Source organism: Trachemys scripta, chromosome 1 (genome assembly GCF_013100865.1).
Source record: "Trachemys scripta elegans isolate TJP31775 chromosome 1, CAS_Tse_1.0, whole genome shotgun sequence".
NCBI classification, from domain to species: Eukaryota; Metazoa; Chordata; order Testudines; family Emydidae; genus Trachemys; species Trachemys scripta.
The window spans coordinates 135,791,607-135,813,604 of NC_048298.1; the positions used below are offsets into that span (position 1 = coordinate 135,791,607).

The following is a 21,998-nucleotide window of genomic DNA, read 5'->3' on the forward strand; positions in this document are numbered from 1 at the left end:
CCTGAGGTAAGTGCCGCCCAGCTGGAGCCCAAACCCCCACCTGCACCCCAACCCCTGTCCCCATGTCAGACCCCCCGTCCAGCACACTAACTCCCTTCTAGAGCCCGCACCCTAAACCCCTGCCCCAGCCCTGAGCCAAATCCTGTGCTCTAAAAGCCTTGGCCCCAGCCCCAAAACCCCAAACCCCTCATCCCTGGCCCCACTCCAGAGCTCGCACCCCCAGCCAGAGCCTGCACCCCCTCCCACACCCCAACCTCCTGTCCCAGCCCTGAGCCTGCTCCCGCACTCCAAACCCCTTGCTCCCAGCACGGAAACCCATCCTGTACCACAAACCCCTCATCCCCGGCCCCACCCCAGAGCCCACTCCCCGAGCCGGAGCCCTCATCCCCTCCCGTATCCCAACCCACCGCCCCATCCCAGTGAAAGTGAGTGAGGGTGGGGGAGAGTGAGTGTCAGAGGGAGGGGGAAGGGAGTGAGTGGGAGGTGGGGCCTCAGAGAAAGGGCGGGGCCTTGGGGGAGGGGTGGACAGGGGTGTTCGGTTTTGTGCGGTTAGAAAGTTGGCAACCCTAACCAACCACCTGATGTTTAATTCTGGAGACTGTTAGTGTGACTGTGTGACCTGATTTCCATTTCTGTGTCACTGCAGGTGAGAAGAAGGGCAAGCTGTTAGGTAGCCATGTCCTAAGTTCCCTCTGAGCTGCGTGGCTGCACAGGTGTTCAGGGCTGTGGCAGGGAGAGATGACTCTCCCCCAACCCCGGACCTGCTGTGGCGGGGAGAAGCTCCCCGGCTCCGGCTCCGAGCCAGCTGCGGACCTGCCACAGCCCCAACCCTGCCCCGGATCTGCTGCAGCCGGGGGGGCAGGCGCCTCTCCCCCGGCCCTGACCTGTCATAGCCAGAAGAGAGACACCCGGCCCCAACCCAGCCCCGGCCCAGACCTGCTGCAGCCAGGGGACGGGTGCCCCTCCCCTGGCCCCAACCCTGCCCCAGATCGGACCAGAGAGGCTCCTCTCCCCCCACAGCCCAGGTGCTGCTGTGGGGAGAGAGATCTGGGGGGAGTCCTCTCTCCCCGCCATAGCCCCAGAGCAGGCTGTACCCCAAACCTCGCATCCCCAGCTCCACCGCAGAGCCAGCACCCCGAGCCAGAGCCCTCACCCCCAACCTTCTGCCCCAGTCCTGATCCCCACTCCCCCACACCGTACCCCCTCGGCCGCACCCCCATCACATGAAATTTGTTATGTGCACCAATATGGATGATGTCACACATCACCTTCATATTTGTGCACATAATAAAATTAATTCCGCACATGTGTGGGAAAAATGAGAGGGAACACTGGCCAGGACTCAAGCCATAAAGGGCTTGAATCATAGAGTCAACAGCTAAAATATTACCCAGAAGCAAATAGTGAGCTAGTGCAGTTAACAAAGGATTGGTGTTCTATGGTGTACTGATTTCCATTTCTGCAGCTGTCCTAGCTTCCATGAAGCCTTCATGGGTAGCCCTACATACAGCTCAATGCATTTATCCAGTCTGGAGATCACAGGTGCCTGGAGAACTGTGACAAGGGCCACATCTGAGAAAAATGGGGCACAGCCTAGCCAGCTGCAGATGGAAACAGCACTTTGAGGTTCTTGAAGTATGTCAGATTCCTAGTAGCAGATGGGGATCTATAATCACCCCCAGGCTGTAATCCTCTTTGACAAATAGTGACAAATTCCCTCAGTAATGGTGTGAAACCATCCCCCCAATACCCTGAAGCATCCCAATGCATCCTTCAAGTATTGTCTCCATTTTACCTGACTGTTAGCCATTTTGCTCACTCTAGTCCCAAGCTCAGCCAGACATTGGAAAAATCAAAGGAACGTGCACCATTTGGGCCACATGAGGAAAGACTTTGTGTATCATCTGCATATTGATGACATCACAGCCCATGCACCTGTGCTGAAAGGAAAAGGAGTTCCCCCTAAATGACCCATCCGGGCAGATGAGCAAGCACCCAGAAACACCTCCTTGGGGCTGTCAGACAGGAATGGAGGAATACCCATATATAAATAATCCAATGTGCTGATTGCAAACCCAGGCTAGTCATGTCATAGATCAAAAATGAAAGAAGACTTTGTAAAGGTTAAGGAAGACTTGTGTAGGAGACCTGAACTGGAGAGTTTTTGTGTTCTCAGGATCTGATTCTGCTGTCACTTGCACTGCTGTAACTCCACTGAAGTCACTGGAATTGCACCAACGTAAAACTAGCATGAGTGAGGAGGAGATTCATCCCCAGAGCCTTTTAAGAAGTGTAACACTAACTGTGAATTTCCAGATATTTAGTTTGTTACAGAATTCTTGTAAAATGATATTTGCTGAAATTACTAGTAATTCCATGTTAACTAAGCCTTCTGTCTGGAAATTAAATACATAAACTCTTTTATATTAAGTAAATACCCATCTTCCCCTTTACAATAAATTTCATGTAGTGAATTAGGGTGAAACACTGGGGGTCTCTCAAGAGATTGTGTTACCACCAGAGGGTTCCCTTGTTCAGTGGAATTATTTGATGGTAAATTTCAAGGTAACAGTTTCTTTCATTTTCTCTTGCAGGTTGGCAGTAAAGGGTTCTGGAGAATGTGCCTATATTGAATCAGCTGGGGTCTCCAGTTCTGGATGCTCATTAACCAGGGGCTGGGTCTGTAAAAAAACCTCTTAGCTCTGTGTACTCAGGCTTCACTCAGCCAATTAATGTAAGACCCCGGGTTCAACTGTCACAGTTCAGGGCAACTGCACCTGTATTTCCCCTCAGTGACCCAGCAAGGGCACCTAGTCTCAGGCTTGCTGCATCTCTCTCCCTTCTGACTGGGGCTGCACAGTTCCCTGCCTTTACTGTGTTGTTCCCAGCACAGACAGGTTGCCCAAGGACACCTGCTTGCTTTCTCCTCCGAGACAGTTAGCAGGTGTAATTGCTACAGTTACAAGATACCATACAGCACTTCCTATGACAGCCCACTTTATTCTTACGGTAAAAATCATTACAGAGAAAGCATTAAAACAATAAAAGACACTACACACATGCTACTAAGCTTCCCAGAGTTCACCCTAACATGGATACTAGCAGGAGCAGTTCTTCCATCCCCCCACCCAACGAATTCCTTCTGGTTACAAGTTCATCACAGCATCAACTCAGAACAAGCTCACTAGGGCCAGTGCTTCCAACCCTGCCAGAAGGATTGGGGCCTTCTGTGGACCAGAGGTCCTGTCTGTTTGCTGGATCAGGAAGAAGGCCCTGAGCTGGTTGAAAATCAGGCTATTTATCCAAAAATCTTTTTTGTCTGTTGGTCCCTGGAGAGTCCAGTTTGAACTAGTGGAGGCGCACTTCTCCAGGTGGTGGTGTCTCTCTGGAGATATTACAATCTCAGTGCATGTGCCTAATTACCCCCTGATGTTCTCTTATTTATCCTTCCATGGAAACACATACAATTCCACAGTAATACAGACACAATTACATCTTAATACAGTGGACCCCCAAAGGTATTCACCTATTTCAATAAGGTCTAACTTAGTTCAATAAAGTTCCTTCAGGATATTGCAGGAACTTGTCTGTTGCATTGACAACATTTTGAAATCTATAAATTCAATGTAGCCTCAGTACATTTACATACATTTCAAAGCACTAACAACTAGATTACCAAAATCTCTTACCAGAAACACTAACCCACAACCACCCCACCTGGGTTCAGAAAGGAAGGAGAAAGCTCTATTAGCCATGAACTGAGAACTCAGCCACTGGTTTGCTGTGAATGCTGCTTGTCAGTCTCGTCTCATATCACTGATTCCTTGTGCTCTCCCCTTCCCCTCAATCTCTTTGGTGTATCCATCTGTTGTTTCTCATCCTATAGTGAGGGTATGTCTACACTGCAATCAGAAGTGTGACTGCAGCACGTGTAGACATACCCGAGTTAGCTTTGATCTAGCTAGCTCAAATTACAATAGCAATGCAGCCACAGCAGCACGGGCTGTACAATCCTGCTGGGGACCTTGGTTATGCAGTTGAGCAGCTAGCCTGTACTGCCACAGCTTCAGTGCTATTGTTACATGACCTAGTTAGATCAAAGCTACCTCAAGTATGTCTATGCTTGCTGCAGTCTCACCTCTGATTGCAGAATCCAATCTCCTTGGCTAGCTATATCAAACCTCTTTTTGTCATGTTTGTGCAGTGCCTACCACAATGGGGCCATTATCTCTAGGCATTATCGCAATACAAATAATTAATACTACTACTGAGAGTCACTTTCCAACCGGAGGATGTAATTCAAATAATTCCTGAGACCACGAGTTTGTAGCACAAGATTCGGTTCAGGGGCATCTACTAGGGTCGCTTTCCTTTCACACCCAAAGAACATGTGCTGTGGAAACAGTCCGAAGGGCTATTCCAGTCCAGCAGTAAAGTTTAAGGAAGGCAGGGCAAGTTCCCATCCAACCCTGAGCTAGGTAGGAATGGAATCTTAGGTTTCTGAGTGAGGGCATGTCTATGCTACAGGTGCTACAGTGGCAGCACTCCAGCTATGCTGTTGGATCACCATAAAGTAGAGGCTTCCTACATTGACAGAAGCAGTTTTTCCATTGACGTAAGTAATCTGCCTCCCCAAGCAATGGTAGCTGGGTTGATGGAAGAATTCTTTCCAAGCACCAGGGGTTAGGTCGGTTTACCTATTGTGCTCAGAAGTGTGAATTTTTCACACCCCTGCCACTGTAGCTAGATTGATCTAAATGTTAAGTGTAGATCACGGCTCAGTATATGAATCTACTAATTTCTCTGTTGAGATAGTTCTAAGACTAGTGAGGGATAAATGAGAGCAAGGTGGCTGTGGAACAATGACCACTGTGAGTGAGTTTATATGGTCCAGCCAATTGATTCTAGCTGCTGGTGATGTTTGACTCTTAGGGTAAAAAACCATTCCAAATCAGCTGTCTGCAGTTGGGAAGGATCATGAGTTAGCATAAGTCTAAGAAGACTGAAAGCCCTCAGCTTTCATTTTAAAAATAATTTTCCTTTGACGAGCCATGGCAATAAAACCAACCCAGAACCCCACTGGCAGTTCGTGTGCAGCCATCAATGAGTGCCTGCTGGTTAGCGAAAAGAGGATCTCTTCATATTCTCATGCGTGTAAAATTATGCCTTGTTTTACAAATTATTTATATTATTTACACTGCTAATTTTCCCCCATAAGGCTCTGTTGTTACTATTCTCTTTGCCTTGTATATTTTTTTCAATGTATTTTTCTTTATTTATTTTATTTTCTTTGTTTATAGTTTATATGCTATTTGGTTTTATCCGTCATATGTATAACGTCGGCTGTATGTCTTTACAATGACAGGACAATGTAAATGTCCTGGAGTTTATGATTTCAATGCCTTTAGTGACTTAAAGTTATAAAAAACAAATTTTCATATAAAAAGTCTAATAATTTGTAGATTTAATAATAAGTACAAGCAGATTTTTTTTTTTTTTATCTTTTGGACACACATACCCCTCTGAAGGGAAAAGTAGTGCAGCTGTGCTGAAAGTTTTTCTGAGGAATACCCCTATGGCAAATAAATATTCCATGTATGTGTGAACATGTGTTTTGTGTAATTAATTAATTAAAATTCTCATAACTTTCAGATTATTGGATGATACTATTCTGTCATTATTTATATGTCTAATTTAGTTGTTTCCCCATGCGTTGCCATGAACATTCAGAAACACATCTAACTCTTAAAGAATTAAAGTGTATTACAAAACATATATTTACGGTAACATAATTATGGGGCATAGTAGAATTTACTTCTGCTTATTCATGTGGCAGAGTTTTCAAAATATTGGCATTTACCACCGTACTTTTAGAAACTTAGTAAAGTATGTACATGTCAAAAAGGTTATTCATCCACTGTGTTTCATGTCTTAAAGTCTCATGATAAGCAGATTGAACTGAATAGTTCTTAACAATAGGACAATGTACATTGTTATGCTTTCTCATAATTAATTAAGCTTTCCAAAAAATTCAGCTCTGGGCAGAGATCAAGCATGGACAATTTCAGCTGTTAAAGGGGAATGTTTGGAAAAGTTCTAAGAACAGGTAGGTTATAATGGAAACTATTTTGTGACCTTGACTCTGGCAGGCACAGCCACTGTTTACTCTCATAGCTAAATGCTGTAGCATTAGGTAACTTAGGGCCAGATAATGAGCCCCTTACACTGATGAGCAGTTACACAAGTAGTTCCATCGTCGTCTCCCATATTTTAGGATGAATGAAATAATTTAATATTAACTGGAGCATGGACTGGAATTCAAGTCAACCCCTCCCAGGTGAATGCCCTAACCATCAGCCTCTAGAGTTGTTCTCACTCTCTCTGGCCCTGTGAATATTTAATTATTTGATACAAAGTGGAACAGCTTCAACAAGGGAGATTGAACAAGTCACACCCCAGAATACACTATAATAGCCCAGTGGCTAGGACACTCCCTTGTGACATCCCTAGAGTGGAAATCCCAGGGTAAACTGCTTACATTAGAGCTTTGTGTAGACTAGAGTGCTTGGTCCTGTATTTTGCTCCTATAATTAGCAATCAGGTAACTTGATTAACATAATAGTATATGTATGCATGTCTACATATGATTGTTTGGTCCTAGGTTTCAAACAAGATTGAACAAGACCAGCAGGAAAAAAGGTTTGTGGAGCATCCACAATAGCATGTATAGCTGTATTAGTTAACTCAAATTGACTGACAAATAATTAACTTGAGCTACCACTGGGCCAAAAACTCTTGTCTAGACCAGCCATAGGGGGTTTTAATATTACACCTACATTGGTACAACTGCCCCTCCCCCCCAGCAGAACCATACAGATAGGGCCTGATTTGAGACTGGATCACCAGCACTATTGCTTTCCAAAGAGTCTGATAATCTGGTGAGAGCTCAGTCTTTAAGGAATTGGCCTTACTGGGGAATTTGGAATCTAAACTGGATCTAAATCTGCTGCCAACTGCCATACTAGCTCTGTACTTTAGAAATTAGCCAGCAAGGGGCTATGGATTTGGACCTGTATCTGCATTTAAATTAATCTATTTATACAAAAGCAAAATCCACCAACATCAGTCTGTATCTTTCTAATTGGGGCAGGGGGAAGAAATAGTGGCTGGACAAACTTCCCACCATGGAGCTCTATCACTGAGATATTTGCCAAGCTCAGATCTATAGCAACTTTTTTAAGCAAGTAGGACAGATTAATCATCAATTGTTTCTTTAAATGAGTTTGAACCACACATGCCCCAACTAAATTAACTACACCATTGTTCCCTGCTTCCCAGGTCCTCGAAGTTGACATCCATTTTTCCTGCATTTCTTTCTTTACATTCCTCAGTCATCCATGGATAGTCTACATGCTCAGAATTTATGTCCCCCGCAGATTTCTTTGCTTCCCCACAGAAAAAATGACTTTCTGACCGTGAAGCAAAAGGAAGCCACAACAGTGGTAATGCGACCCTACCCAGCAGTATATTTCAGTTGCCCAGGGTAGCCAGCAGAGAGAAATTACTGTGGGGCAGGGGGTAGAACTGAGGAAGACCTGGCTGGTGGCTCCTACTCTGCGCCCAGCTCAGCTGCTAGTCCCGGCTGGGCTGGGAAGGATGGGATTTCCTCTTCCCCTGCACGGCATCCGGGATTGTGTCAGACCCATCCCCAGATTTCTCCCCCAGCTGTAGGCAACTCGGGCAAACCCCGTCCACAGCGCTTCCTGCACCCATAGCTCCTAAGCTAAAGGATCCATGTGCAGGGAGCTGCTCCCCCATCCGCCCAACCCCCGTGCATCCAGAGCCCCTCATACCCAGACCCTCCCACCAAGCCTCACCCCGCATACACACCCCAGAACACTGCCTGATGAGCTCCACTCCCCCTGCACCTGGACCACTCCGAGGAGCCGCCTGCCCTCTACCAAGCCCCTGCCAGCTCTTCTGAACAACGCTGGGGTTTTCCTCTGTGTGTGTGAAATCTGTAAAGTTTGTTCTGCTATATACATGATTTTTACTACTATGAGTCAGAGATGGGTGTTGGGTTTTAACAGGAGTAAGAACCAATCAGGTTTTGGATTCTCCAACAAATTCACAATGCTTGTTACAATCCCCTCCTCCCCCTCCCCACCCCGCACACTGCCACTCACTCTCTTTTTCTCCTTTCTCCATTTCCTTATGTGAGCTCCCTCTAATGTTCACAAATATGTACTGCATTTGCTCGCTCCTACTCTTTTCCAATAGACTTTGATATAGCAAGAGCAAACCCAGGGGGGAACAGAGTGAGTGTGACAGTGAGGGGGTAGAAGGGCAGGAGAGACGGAGGGGAAGGTGAGGGGGGGGTCAGTGTGATAGTGAGGGGGAATCTCAAAGCACTTTAAAAAGATGGGTGAGTATCATTATCTCTATTTTACAAATGGGGAAACTGAGGCAGAGGGAGACAGGTGACTTGCCTGAGGCCACACACTAGGTCAGTGGCAGAGGCAAGAACATAATCCAAATCTCCTGGGTTGCAGGCTGGTGCCCTGTGTATAGAGTTCATTCTGTGACATGCTGAGTAGCAGGAAGTTACAGTGTAGCCAGGAGATGAGGGAGTCCAGGCAGACAGACAGCTGTCAGATGGAGGGATGAAAGTGAGCTGAGGGAGATGTGGAGATGTAGATAGCCCAAGGTGAGGCTATCAGCCCAAGACAGAGTGAGAAGCTAGAAGCAGGAATATGCTAATGACAGAGCCACATAAAGGGAGAGGCAAGGGGAACATGCAAATTCTCTGTCAAACTGCACTGAATAAATAGCAGCCCAAAAAGGCATGATTCTCACCAGGAGGCCAGAGAGCTAGAGAAGTCTGGAGGAAGGCTGGAGTGGTCAATAGCACTGAGAGCCACAGTGAGGTTGAGCAGGATGAGGTAGATGAACACTAGTAAAAGTAAAGGGGAGGTCACTAACCACAGGAGAAAAGTGAGTAGATGGACAGCATTTTACTGACATATGCTTGTTCTTACAAAATGGAGACTTTGATTTCTATTGGGCAGTATCTCAGGTTCTGCCTATTATTGTCAGAAAATAGCATTACCCCATTTAAATATGACTTTAGAGACCGGTTTGAACCAACCCTCTGTGAACCTTGAGCATGGCTGAAATCCCAACCTCGTCCTGTGTTTGTATTTTTCAAATGACTCTACTTTATATATGTCTGAACCAAAAGCTTGGCTCTGAACACGCCTCAGACTTTGAGGAGGAGGGCTCAAAATCCAAATGGAAATTATGCCACTTGAGCCCATCTGTAATACCAATGAATTTTATGCCACAACGTCCTGGGTAATGTGGTAGTTTCCAAAACACCATAGTATGCATCGAGTGCTTCTCTGCATGTCTCATTAACCAGAACACCTGTCCAGCTCACAGCTGTTTCAGAGTAGTGCTGAGGTCTGAGCTGGGGGAGCGGACAAACAGAAAATTTCAGCATGTGCTTGCACGGGAGGTGTCCTTTCTCCAGTGGGCTTCGGAACCTGTTTGAAATGCAGAAATAAACCAACCAGCTATTTCCTCTCATTGGAATTCATTAAAGCAAGCTGGGAATCAGAGTCTAAATTTCCCATCACACATTTTGCTGCCTCTTCCCATTACTTCTGTTCCATACAGTACCAGTAACTCTCCATGCCCTCCGCTTCTATTGTTAAGATTAATTATTAAAAGAGAGAGGCTGAGGAAGCCTGGTTTGGGTTTTCCTACCCAAACACCAATGGCAGGATTGATTTTGACTGGAGTCCTGTTTTATCTGGATGACTAAAGTATAGGTTCAGATAAAAGGTTGTCTGCTGGCTGTTGGCGTCTGGACTGTGAGCCACAGCAGCAGAACATTAAAGGCACCCGGGGTGACATGGCAAGAACTGACAACCTCTCACTGGTCTGAATAATTGCACCCAAAATGTCACACCTTCCCTGGGTTAGAGAGACAGGAGTTACCATATGTCTGAGAGGACTGGAAGCCCTCTAGTGTGAGAGAGGTCTGAAGAAAAATATCAGCTTTCATTTAAATATAATTTTCCTTCGATGAGCAGTGGCAATAGAACCAACACAGATCCCCACTGGCACAAAGTTTATCACAGTGATTTTTTCTCCTAAAGATCACAGAGCCAGCTCTTCAGCTAATGCAAATCAGTGTAACTCCATTGACTGAAGTGAAGATGTGCTAAATCACACCAGCAGAGGTTCTGGCTTCATGTGTCCTTCAGGATTCTCTCCACTCACCACCATACGCATGGGGTTGGTCTTTGTGATCTGTGACACCAGGGACTTGAGAGTTTTTGGAGGGAGAAGTCCATATGCAGCCACTACAGACCACCTGCTATTTAGGAAAAAGAGGATCTCATTATATTCTCATTTGTCCAAAGTGTATCTGTTTTTCAATGGCTGTAAAATTGTGCTTGGTTTCATAAATTGTTTGCTTACAGTATTAGACTGCAATTTTTTTCCCATACTGGTCTGTTTTTACTATTCACTTTGCCTTATATATTTTACTTCAATGTATTTTTCTTAAAGTTTATTTGCCGTTTGTCCATCTTATGTATAATGTCGGCAGTATGGTCGGGCCTTTACAATAACAAGACAATATAACTGTCCTGGAGTTTATGATTCCAATACCTTTAGTGACTTAGACTGTCTATATGATAATTTTTTTTTTTACAATTTTAATATTTTGTAGATTTAATAATAAATGCAAGCAGAATATTTTAACCCTTTGGACACACATACCCCTATGAAGGGTAAAGTAGTACAGCTGTCCTGAAAGAGTACCCCTACAGCAAGTAGATATTGATACATTCCATATATATATGAACATGTCAAGTTGTCTTAATTAAAATTCACATAACTTTCAGATTATTTGATGAAACAGTTCTATCATTCTTTATATCTGAACAGTTTTCCCCCACCTGTTGCCATGAGAATTCAGAAACACATTGTGACAGGTTTTGCCAGGGAGCAACTTGAACAAAGAAAAATGCATGTGCATCAGCCATGAGCAGATTCCCCAAGCACTTCAAGCAAAACACACTGTTTTAGGTAAAATATAAACAGATTGATTAATTACAGAAAGATAGATTTTAAGTGAATATAAGTAGTGAGCGTAGAGAACCTGGGAAGTTGAATAGCAAATACAGCTCCCTCGGCTGCCCCAAAACCTGCACAGAGCATAATAATAAGTAAAATCCTGCAAACGGCATCCCACTGCAGCGACTGTGCCAGGGAAGGTTTAGCCTTCTCTGGCCTATTATACCCATCGCCTCTGGTCCCCTCTAAACCCTACTGTGACACAAACACTAAATAATGTGCTCATCCCACCCCCTCAACACACACCATCTGCTCTTGCCCCCCGCCCAAGCCAGCTCCCCAAATTCAACCCACTCTATATGCATCCCCGCCATGCACATATCCTGTGTTCAGCCCCTCCAGGCCCAGCCTCACACACACATGCTCTGCCCTGCATTTCCCTCCCCAACCTACACACAGGCTGTGTTCCTGCCAGTTACATGCCTTCTACTTTCACATTGTCCAGCAGCTGCTCTCCTCCATTGTTCCTTCATTATAAGCCTCAATCTCTGCTCAGCAGTCAGGGACCAGGCAAATGGAACTGCATTCCTCTAATCTAATGCAGCACAGGCTGGGGAGTGCGACAGTTCTGCTTTGCTGGCACTCACTGCCTTCCTGTTTAATACAAGTTCTCTCGCACCCCCGCTCTCCGCCCCCTCTTGGCCAGCAGTTTTCACTGTCCGTTTGCTGTTTGCAGCTGCAGTTGGGGATGAAGCTCAGCTTCTGAAAGGGCATTTTATTTTGGAGAAATGGGTCATCCTAGTGCAAGAAGAATTTGGGGTGAGGGACTTAACTTCTAATATTTATACCTTTGTGTAGCTGTTCAGGAGATGTGGATTGTGGGAGATCCAATATGTACTCATCAAATGTTTAGAGAGCATAGGAATTTAGATTGCAGTGGGGTGCAAGAGTTTTGAGCAGTTGTAGATCAGTGTGTCTGCATTCATGCATGTGCACCCCCACACGCTTCTTGGCTCATTCTCATTTTGAATATTGTTGGGTTAATGGGAACTTTCTCCACTTTAATATACATGATCTGGACATCAGCTCTGTGCTGCACTTTGTTCATCCTGCTCACTCTGTTCCAAAATTTCCAGTTCTAAAGATTGTAGCAAGAGAGTAGTGCCATCAGCTTGCACTCTTGTGGCTTCTAGAGTAGGGGCAGGAAAAATGAGTTCTGTCCCCTTACATTCTCTGTTGGTGTGATTAGTTCAGAGGCCTAATTCATTACTGCATTACACTGGCATAACTCCATTGAAATCAAGCGGATTATATTGGCATGCAATGAATCAGGCTCTATGTCTCCGACACTGGGAGGAGAAGTACTTAGAGGTGCTTCCTCATCCTGTGTTTATGGGGAGACAGCTCGGGAAGACTAGAACTAAAGAGAGAAGTGAAAATGAGAAAGGGTATAAAAGCATTTGGGGGGGGCCTACTTGTTCCCCATAGACTGTGACAAGGTGGGAATGTTCTTAATATTTTCTCTGAATACTATGTAGGTGCCTCATTTTCCCCTATGCATTTTATAAGTATCTAGGTGATAGGATAAGGGCAAGTGATTGTTGCAGAGCCCTAGAGGGGCACGGGTGTGCAGGGGCCTGTACAGAGAATGGCCGACACTCTATCTCCACGCAACTTATGGCCTGGGCTCCTCCTCCGCAAGGTGCCAACTAAAGGTGTTGGAGAACAAAGAGATCAGGTGGTCTTCTTGCCTGGGACAGAGACAAAGGCCAGAGGAGGGGCTGGAGGGGTTTTCAGTTTGGAGCTGGCTGGGGAAATGGAGGGAGGCCCAGCACTGGGGTCTGGGCTCCCTACCCCACAAGATGGACCTGACTGAGGGGTCCTGTTTTCTGTACCTACAAGGTCTGTTTTAGACTGTGTTCCTGTCGTCTAATAAACCTTCTGTTTTACTGGCTGTGCTGAGAGTCACGGTGAATCGCAGGAAGTGGGGGGGTGCACGGCCCTGACTCGCCTATACTCTGTGACATAGACATTCAGTGTTCTCTATCTTACTAAAGCAAGGAGAGCTTGTACTCAATGATTGCATTGTTTTATTGTACTTTATATACTTCTAACAGGGCAGGATACAGAGCCCATCCCTAGCTGCAACCTGCAGTTCTCTTTTCAGCTGAGCAGCTACTAGTCTTGGAATGACCTTTTGACATCTGCTGCCACCTCATATATCCTTACAAACAATAAATCTGCTTCACACCATGATGATGGTGAAATAAAAAAGGTAAATTGGATAAGACAGTGACGGATATTCTTCCCAGCCATTTTATGTAACTTTATTTTAGGGAAAGGAACTTTACTAAAAGAAAATACTTTCCCCTTCATATTAAAATCTGAAGTCACAGAAGGCCTTAACCACCAGTACCTTAAATAGACACAGTCATTTCCTGTAGTGCATAGAGATTTTAAAAAATTGACTGAATGGTATCGGGTGACTGCACTTTTATGATCTGCAACACTCTCTGATGCAGAGTTCAAAACACCAGGTCAGTCAGTCCTCTGTGGTGATTGGACTGGAGGGCAGCCTGGAGGACAGGCTTTCAGACTCTGCTTACCTGAGCCATTGTTTGATGCCATTTTTCTTTATTTTCTTTTATTCAATTTAAGTAATCTTTGTTGACTGAGAGTACACCTGCCTGATCGGGAATCCCTTTGTATTCACCCTCCCCTCTGTGCAAACACAAGCTACTCCACTACCACAAAACACTCTGATCCCCTTATTCTCCTCTACACCACACCACTCTGTTAATGCACTTCACAAATGACCTTCTGCCTCCCTCCCCCATATGGTCCTAATCTCTGCACAAAGAGCTAGGCCAGTATCTTTCAGTGCCGTATCTCTCAGTTCCATCGTTGAAAAGGTAGGAAGGAGAGCAATTAAAATTGGCTGTATCTGAAAAAGAAACCTCTTTCACTTGGCAGACAAGAGAGGACAATTTTTTTGTAAAGCCCCTTTGGTGGCAGATGTTCAGCTCAGCATTCTTTTGCAGTTGCTGTAAGACTAAACCCAGTGCTAAACAGGAAACTGTGGTTTGAAGAGCTCAAAGTGATGTCAGAATGATTTCATAGCTTCCTAACCCCAGAGTGATACAAATCCACCGTGCAAACTAGGAAACTGGTTCTGATCTATAGATCATATAGAGAACTATGGCTGAGGTCTGGCTTCCTGGGAGAAGTAGCAGATGATGGCATTGGCTGATGAGGCAACTGTGCAGCCTCATTCCACCCCAACCATTAAGCTGTTTTCTGGTGCAGATGCACTGGATACAGATATCTCCTTAGAAAATTTACCAACCACAGTCATCAGGATGGAGAATAGGATGGAGGCCAGGTTCACCTGGCTATGACTCTGACTCTGACTCACAGAATGAGAAACCTCACTGGGCTCATGGCTGCCAAATCTTCAAACTGTGAGTAGCTCTTCAGGGGGTTAAAACTAGACTCAATGAAAGGCTCATCAGCCTTAAGGAAACTACTATACTCCTCGGGGAAGGTGGAAATGTTGGAGACCAATATAGCAGGGAGTGGCCAAACTGTGGCTCTTTTACTGTTAAAGTGTGGCTTGTGGAGCCCCCGCCCATTCTTCATCTTCCAGACTGGGGGTGGTGGAGCTCCGGACCTCTGCCTTGCAGCGGGGTGGTGCAATAGGGGCTTCTGCCTGTTGGGGCAGGGGATCTTGGGGCTTCAGCTCTGTGGAGTGCTCCTTCCGGGGCTCAGGGCTTCAGCAGGAGCGGGGCTTCAGCCCCTACCCCCATCAGGCACCTCCCACAAGACTGAAGCCCCGACCCCCAGCCCTGGCAGGAGTGCCCTGGATCATCTAACTTCTGAAGATTGTCGCATGTGGTTCGGAGAGCCAGTAAGTTTGGTCACCCCTGCCAAATACATTTAATCTGTATCTAGAGCCAGATCCTCAGCTGGTGTAAAGAAAGTCAGATGAGCTGTGTCCACTTACACCAACTGAGGATCCTGCCCCTGATCTCTTCTCTCTCTCTCTTACTGATTTTTATTATGTTATTTTAATCGTGTTTATCTTCATCTTCTCCATGTCATTGTATTGCTATATCCCTTGTTCTTCCTCACCCCTTCCTCTCCCTATTTCTTTTTACCCTCACTCTCACCAAGGGGTACAGTAGATTCTCCATCACTGACCATTTTTAAATCAAGGCAGATGTTTTTCTAAAGGATCTGTTCTAGGGATGATTCTAGGAAGTTCTTTGGCCTGTGTTACACAGGAGGTCAGACTGCTACAGAATCACAATGGTCCCTTTTGGCCTGGAAATCTATGAATCATGTATTTAACATCTACCAGTGAGATTGTCTTCGATCTGGGAGGGGGGCATGTCTTCTGTTAAGCACCTCGCATACTTCTGAGTGCTAAAGAGAAATAAATAACAATAATAATGAATGTTGGACTCATTAACAGTATTTAAACCCCAGGTCACAGTATAGCTGGAACACTTGCCCTGCTGTTCCCACACGATACTATCGGGGAACTGCTTTCCAGATGCTAGGGCTTTATACACATTCTCTGCAGCTCTAGGGCTTATCTGTTTTGACACTCAGAATCTGATTCTCTGAGGTGCATCCTCAATTCTTAATGGCTTCTTTGGGATGTGGGGATGCTCAGCACCTCACAGGATCTGTCCCTTAACTTGCTGCATCAGATATTTTCAATGTTACTTTCAAATGTTTTTAAAGGACAGTGACTTTTTAATGGTTCTAAACTCTACTAACCAGGACAGAGTGTCTGCTAGCTAATTCACACTGCATGATTTTATGTTGCAGCCTCCCCCTTCCCATCCCTCTCTTTCATCTGTCATTGTTTAAGGCCCCGATCCTGCCCATGCTTACTTTTACACATGTGAGCCAGCCCCATGGAATGCAGTGGGAGCACTCACATGCTTAAAGTTAAATGTATGCATAAACCTTTGCAGCCTTGAGGCCTAAGATTTGAAGTTTTTTGGTGCAGGGAACTTGTTTTTCTTATGTCACTAAAGCATGGTGCAGATTTATAGTGTTACATAATAATAATAATAGGCCCAGGACCAGGACTACACTTTATTTTACAAATACTAAGAAAAGAGGCCTCGGGTGGAAGGAGCGGGGCTGGAGGTCAGCCTCCCTCAGCCAGGCCGGCTGCGCTGCCTGGCCCGTGTTGCCCAGGGCTCTGGCGGTGATTTAAAAGGGCCGGGGGCTCTGGCCACTGCTACCGCGACAGCAGCCGGAGCCCCTGGCCCTTTTAAATCACTGGCCCCAGGGCAGCTGCCCCTTTTGCCCCCCCTCCACCCTCTGTCGGTGGCTCGGGGGGGTGGGAAGGGGCAACGGTGTTAAAGTGCTGCCGCAGCGCTTTAACGTCACTGCCCCTTTGGCCCCCTTCCCCGCCGACAGTTGATGGGGGGGGAAGGGGCTGCGATGTTCAAGCGCTGTTGGCTGCATTTGGGCCAGTACTGGCTTCTTACCGGTACACCGTATCGGCTGGTACCAACCTACTTTCACCCCTGAATCTGATCCAACTCTCATTGCAGTCAACGCAAAGACTCCCCATGATTTCAATAGGAGTTGGATTGTACTCCAGGATAGTAATACCCATATCGATAGTGGACTAGCATATAACAACCAACCAGAATTTCCAAAAATACCCATCAGTATCAGTTAACATCTTCACTGGGCTCAGAGCCCAAACCAAAGCCTACTGGAGTCTTCCCATTGAATGCTATTGGAGCTGGATCAGGATGTAAGTGCCCACTTATGCTTCAAATGCGCTAACAGATTCATGTTATAAGGCCAGGAGGGACTGCCGTGATCTAGTCTGTTACACTTTTCTCCTGCACTATTGATATGCAGCTATTTCTTCTCAGATAAAACATTGGTGGATACTCAGAAAAGAAAATGTCAGTTTGTAAAAATAATTAAATGAATAAAAAGGTTGTGGCTGTAACCTAATTGATTGGGCATGTCAGGGTTCAAAATATTAGGGCATGTGGACCAAATCTGTAAGGTGCTTAGCACTAGAGCTTATCAAAATGTTTACAATGAAAAGATTTTCATTGAAAAATGCCCTTCTTTTTCATAAAAAGTGTTCACAAAGACATTTTGATTTTTTTCAAAACTTTTCACTCTTTTCTTTTTTGGCTTTTTTGAGTGTTTTCTGTTTTTTGTTGCTGTTGGTGAACTATTTTCCTTTCTTTGGTCATTTTCCTTTTAAAAACGGATGAAATCCTGTTTTCTTTTCCTATCATTTTTAATTTTCATTTGAGAAAATGGGGAAAGTTTCAATAGAAGGTTTCATGAAAAAATCAAACCCTTGGGGGGAGGCAGGGGAAATGAAATTTTTGTGAGATTAATTCTTTCCCTTTTTCTGACCAACTCTACTCAGCACCTTCAACTGCAATGACTTTCGGTGGGAGCTGAGGACACACAGCAACTTGCACAAAGTACTCAGCACAACCTTAGACCGGGCCATACATAAGGGCAACTCTGCTCTGTTGTCCCAGAAGAGTGACTCGTGCGAACTTCAAGGACAGAAAAACAGGCTATTTCCTTGGTGATCAAAGAGTCTTTCATGCCTCATCTTACAAGCCTTAATCAACTGAACAAGGAGCACACATATGAGAATGCAAGATGGGGTTCATGGACTGCGAGACACAAGATACTTTCAGTCCCTAACAAACCCCTTTCCCTTTGTACACGCAGATCTCTTCAGCCTCTAAAGCTGAGCCCCCAATTCCCATGTGTTCAAGAATCTTGATCAGGTAAATTCCAGATTCTGAATCCTCCCCCTTCATTTAGTGGAAAGATGCCAGCTTGTTCCTTGTTCCTCTCAGGCTGCTCCAGAGTCTTTAAAAAATCTCCACCCATGTTCTCTTGTAGGTGGCAAGGACACTGGTGCTTCATCCCCGCAGGAGCCTGGAGATGTCTGCTAGCGTGAGTGACACTTGTGGAATGTTTGCTATTTCCCTGCCCTGCATTGCTCAGAGGGGCCTGATTCGGTTACCCTGTGGCCAGGGCCGGCTTTAGGCCAATTCTACCAATTCCCCCGAATTAGGCCCCACGCCTAAGAGGGCCCCGCGCCCAGTGGCAGGGCCGCCGGGGTGGGGGCAAGTGGCCGAGAATCCCTTCCCTGGCTAGAGGCTCCTTTTTAATTTTTACTCACCCGGCAGCGCTCCGGGTCTTCGGCGGCACTTCAGCGACGGGTCCTTCACTCGCTCTGGGTCTTTGGCAGCACTTCGGCGGCAGGTCCTTCAGTGCCACCGAAGACCCGGAGCAAGTGAAGGACCCACCGCTGAAGACTAGGAGCGCCGCCCGGTGAGTACAAGCCCCACGTGTTTTTTACGTGGGGGTTTTTTTTTTTTCAGTCATCCCTGCCGGGGCCCCGTCAAAACTGTTCGAATCGGGCCCCGCACTTCCTAAAGCCGGCCCTGCCTGTGGCCTTTTGTGCCAGCAGGTGCAAAGAGGCTGTAAAGCCAAATGGCCACATCCCCCAACCCCCTCCCAAGTGTAGACAAAACACAGTAAAGGGCCTCTCTGGCAGGCACAGAGCTAACACTCTCCCTGCAAGTGCCCTCAGTGCAGGGGGCATTACAGGGGTAGAAGAAGCCCTGGCTATTCCACAACTGACATAGGGCCCATAAGGACCTTGGGCAGCTAGGCACAAGGTAGGGCTGCACTCAGGGCTAACCAGTGTTGGGGGCTCATCCTGATGTCAGCAGATAGAGGTGGTGTGGGGGTGAAAAAGCTCCCCGCTCTCAGACCGTGTACTGGGCTCTGCACGGGTGGAGGGATCAATTCTTCCCAGGGTCAGCCCTGGCAGGGTGGCCACTGACAGACCCAGTAGTGTAGCTTCCACTCTATATACAGGACACTCAGGCAATTTCCATTTATGGCTGTCTTGACTTGTTTCTAGGAAAGGAACTCCCAAACTATACAGTGCTTCCTCAGGCCCAGGCAGTCAGAGGTTAATCTGCCCCTGCTCTCCTCTCTCCTCCCTAAAGCCAATTAAGCATTATTATTCCATGAATATTCAATCTGACTGGTCCAACCGTATCTCAATCCAATAGTTACATCTTCACCCTCTGCTCTCCCTCCTTTATCAAGGGGGGCATTTGAACACCTGGCCTGCAGGGCCTCGCTGCTTACTCTGATAACAAGGAGAAGCTGCCTTGACAGGTGCCTGAGATTAAATAAACTGTGAATCTGAAAGTCCAAGCTGCTGGTTAGCTCAGGGCACCATTATAGGAAGCCCCTTGGGGTTATCATTACTGGTATCAGGCTGAAGAGTCTAATGATTCAGTAGTGGAGACATTATGGGGTTTCAGTGTTTTTCTTTTTAAACAAAAGAGAAAGTGATCAAGCTGCGGATCCCTGTGTACTAGTGGCTGGTGACAGTTGGGTAGGGTGACCAGACACCAAGTGTGAAAAATCGGGACAAGGGGGGGGGGGGTGGTAATAGGATCCTATATAAGAAAAAGACCCCAAAATTGGGACTGTCCCTATAAAATCGGGACATCTGGTCACCCTACAGTTGGGAGGATTTCTGTGCATGCTGTATGGTGATGAGTCAGCAACTCCACTGTACACTGTTTTTGCACAGTCCCATTTAGTGGGAAAATAACCAATTATTTCTCTGGTCTTAGTAACTGGAACTTTCTGGACTGTAGTAGATCCAGTCACTTTTAAAGGCTTGTTTTTCAGCCTTAAAAAGCACAAAATGCTGAGACAAAGGGTTGGAGATGGTGCAGTTTCCCAGGCTGTTTATGCTGCACACGGCTTCAGAGTATTGGCGGGTGGTTTGGGGCTGTTTCACTGAAATCAGTGTATCTTGTATGAACCTCTCTATAACCCCCAGTAAATGCCCCACTCTGACCCTGTATTACCTCAGTCCATGCCTCCCCCAGTATCCAGGACAACCCTTAATTCTCCCTTGATCATGCCATCTATCCTCTGCTTTTACAATCCACCCACTCTCTATCCTCACTCTTCTACGGACTTGAGTTCCCTGCCCTGTCCCCTGCTTCAGCTTTCCAAAAAGTTCCCATATTCTGAGGCTAGGGAGTGCACACAGCTCCTTGCCACCTCTCTGTGTCCCCCAGTATATGTCCCTTCTGGTCATCTACACTGCTCTCCATGCCTCCTCCCAGACTCCTTCTATGGTCTCCTAGAGTGTCTATGGCTCCCCATCTGTGGCTCAGCTCAGCAGCAGCAAAGCCTGAAGTCAACAGCAAGTCAGTTTATATTTATACCCATATATAGTATTAATTAAAAAAAATGGAGATATCCCTATCTCCTAGAACTGGAAGGGAGCTTGAAAGGTAATCAAGTTCAGCCCCCATCTTCACTAGCAGGACCAAATACTGATTTTACCCCAGCTCTGTAAGTGGCCCCTTCAAGGATTGAACTTGCAATCCTGGGTTTAGCAGGCCAATGCTCAAACCACTGAGCTATCCCTCCCCCCCTAGCTTGTTAATTAATAATTAATAGTTAATTAATAGTTTAGGCAACACCTAGGTAACACTTCATATCTTTAAAATCACTAACCTCTCACAAAACTACTCAAAGCACTTTCTTGCCATGACCAACAAATCAAGAGGTATTTGGGGGTTGTAGTCCAAGCCACTAATAGCAATATGTTGTTGCATGTGGGGTACAGAGAGAAATAGTCCTTTCTCCTGGTATTTTTATGTAATGGTTTCTGTTTAGTTATTGTTGAGTCTTTGATGATGCTCTGTGTTTCTCTGGTATAAATGCTTCTCTTCCACAAAAGCCTACTGGATAAATCCTCATAAACTCCTCTCCTATTGTGTACAGTATCTGACATTGTTCACAGTGGAAATAGCTGGGTACTGTACTCTTATGAAAATTTTCCCCATTTATATTTACGGTGCTACATAAATGTTACATTATTACAGTAATTTGGCGTTATGGGCACAAATGAAACAGAAGGGTCCCTCTTTGGGGTTGTACAGCATAAAACAACCCAAAAATTCACTGCAAAGCAATGGGAAGGGCAGCAAGAATTCTCCCCGTAGTCTAATTCTTATCCCTGCTTCTGTTCCACTGTCTCCCTTGGCTAGAACCCCGAGTACACCGCACAGTACTTGGTCCCAACTTAAGTTGCTCTTTACGTTCTGAGCAGGGTGAAGCCCTTCCCTTTCAGAGCTATCATGTAGCAGATTTCTAATTCTTATTACTACAGTGTGCTTAGTGCTTTAGAAAAATGAAAGTGGTGTTGGTCCCTGCCCCACAGAGCTTACAATCCAAATCAGACAAACAGAAAAAAATGGGGAGGGGGAAGAGGATGTTTGAAATCACTAGAGGTGATGGGGTTTATTTAAGTAGTTTGGGGGGCAGTGTCATTTGCTTGGCAGGAGAGGGTCCTTGGTCTTGTTCTGTCTCAGACTAAGGTCAATTTACACAGCAGGAGCAGATAGCCCTGCACTGGAGGAGTGCAGGATAGGGGACCTGTAATACTAACTTGTCTGGAGCTCTTTGTCCCCGCCCCCCCAATTACATTTACGACTCTCCACAATATAGTATCATCACAATTTTAATTAACATGCTTTCCCTCTCTCTTTCGCACCTAAGAACCGAGCATCTCATTGGGGCACCTCCTCGCCATGCGTCCGTTCCATTGCCATAGGGAGATGGACCATCAACCCATGACGGTGTTTATATCCAACTTCAGTTCCGTTTTCAGGTGAGACAACTACACTGAACATTTACATAATGTTGATTCAGAGTGCTTCATATACACTCACTGACCAAGCATTCCAGCTCTTCGGGAGGCAGATCGCCATTCCCCCATGCACCGGATGAGAAACTACCAGTGCCGGAGATGAAGGGCCCGTGTCAGAATTTACTGG

At 45.9% G+C, this 21,998-nt stretch overlaps 1 protein-coding gene and 1 long non-coding RNA gene across 2 annotated transcripts in view; one reads left to right on the forward strand and one right to left on the reverse strand.

Annotated features, from left to right (window-relative positions):
• The window catches only part of LOC117874114 (scavenger receptor cysteine-rich type 1 protein M130-like), a 183,544-nt gene extending 169,828 nt beyond the window's left edge, over window positions 1-13,716 (reverse strand). Inside the window, exon 1 of the mRNA XM_034763975.1 lies at window positions 13,695-13,716. Coding sequence (XP_034619866.1) covers window positions 13,695-13,716 — 22 coding nt within the window. The remainder of the gene's footprint in view (window positions 1-13,694) is intronic.
• Window positions 13,717-14,197: 481 nt separating this feature from the next.
• Window positions 14,198-21,833, forward strand: LOC117885181. Its single transcript, XR_004647737.1, has 4 exons — window positions 14,198-14,549; window positions 17,516-17,891; window positions 18,010-18,063; window positions 21,721-21,833. It is a non-coding gene; the product is annotated as an uncharacterized LOC117885181 (long non-coding RNA).
• The last annotated feature ends 165 nt before the right edge of the window (window positions 21,834-21,998 follow it).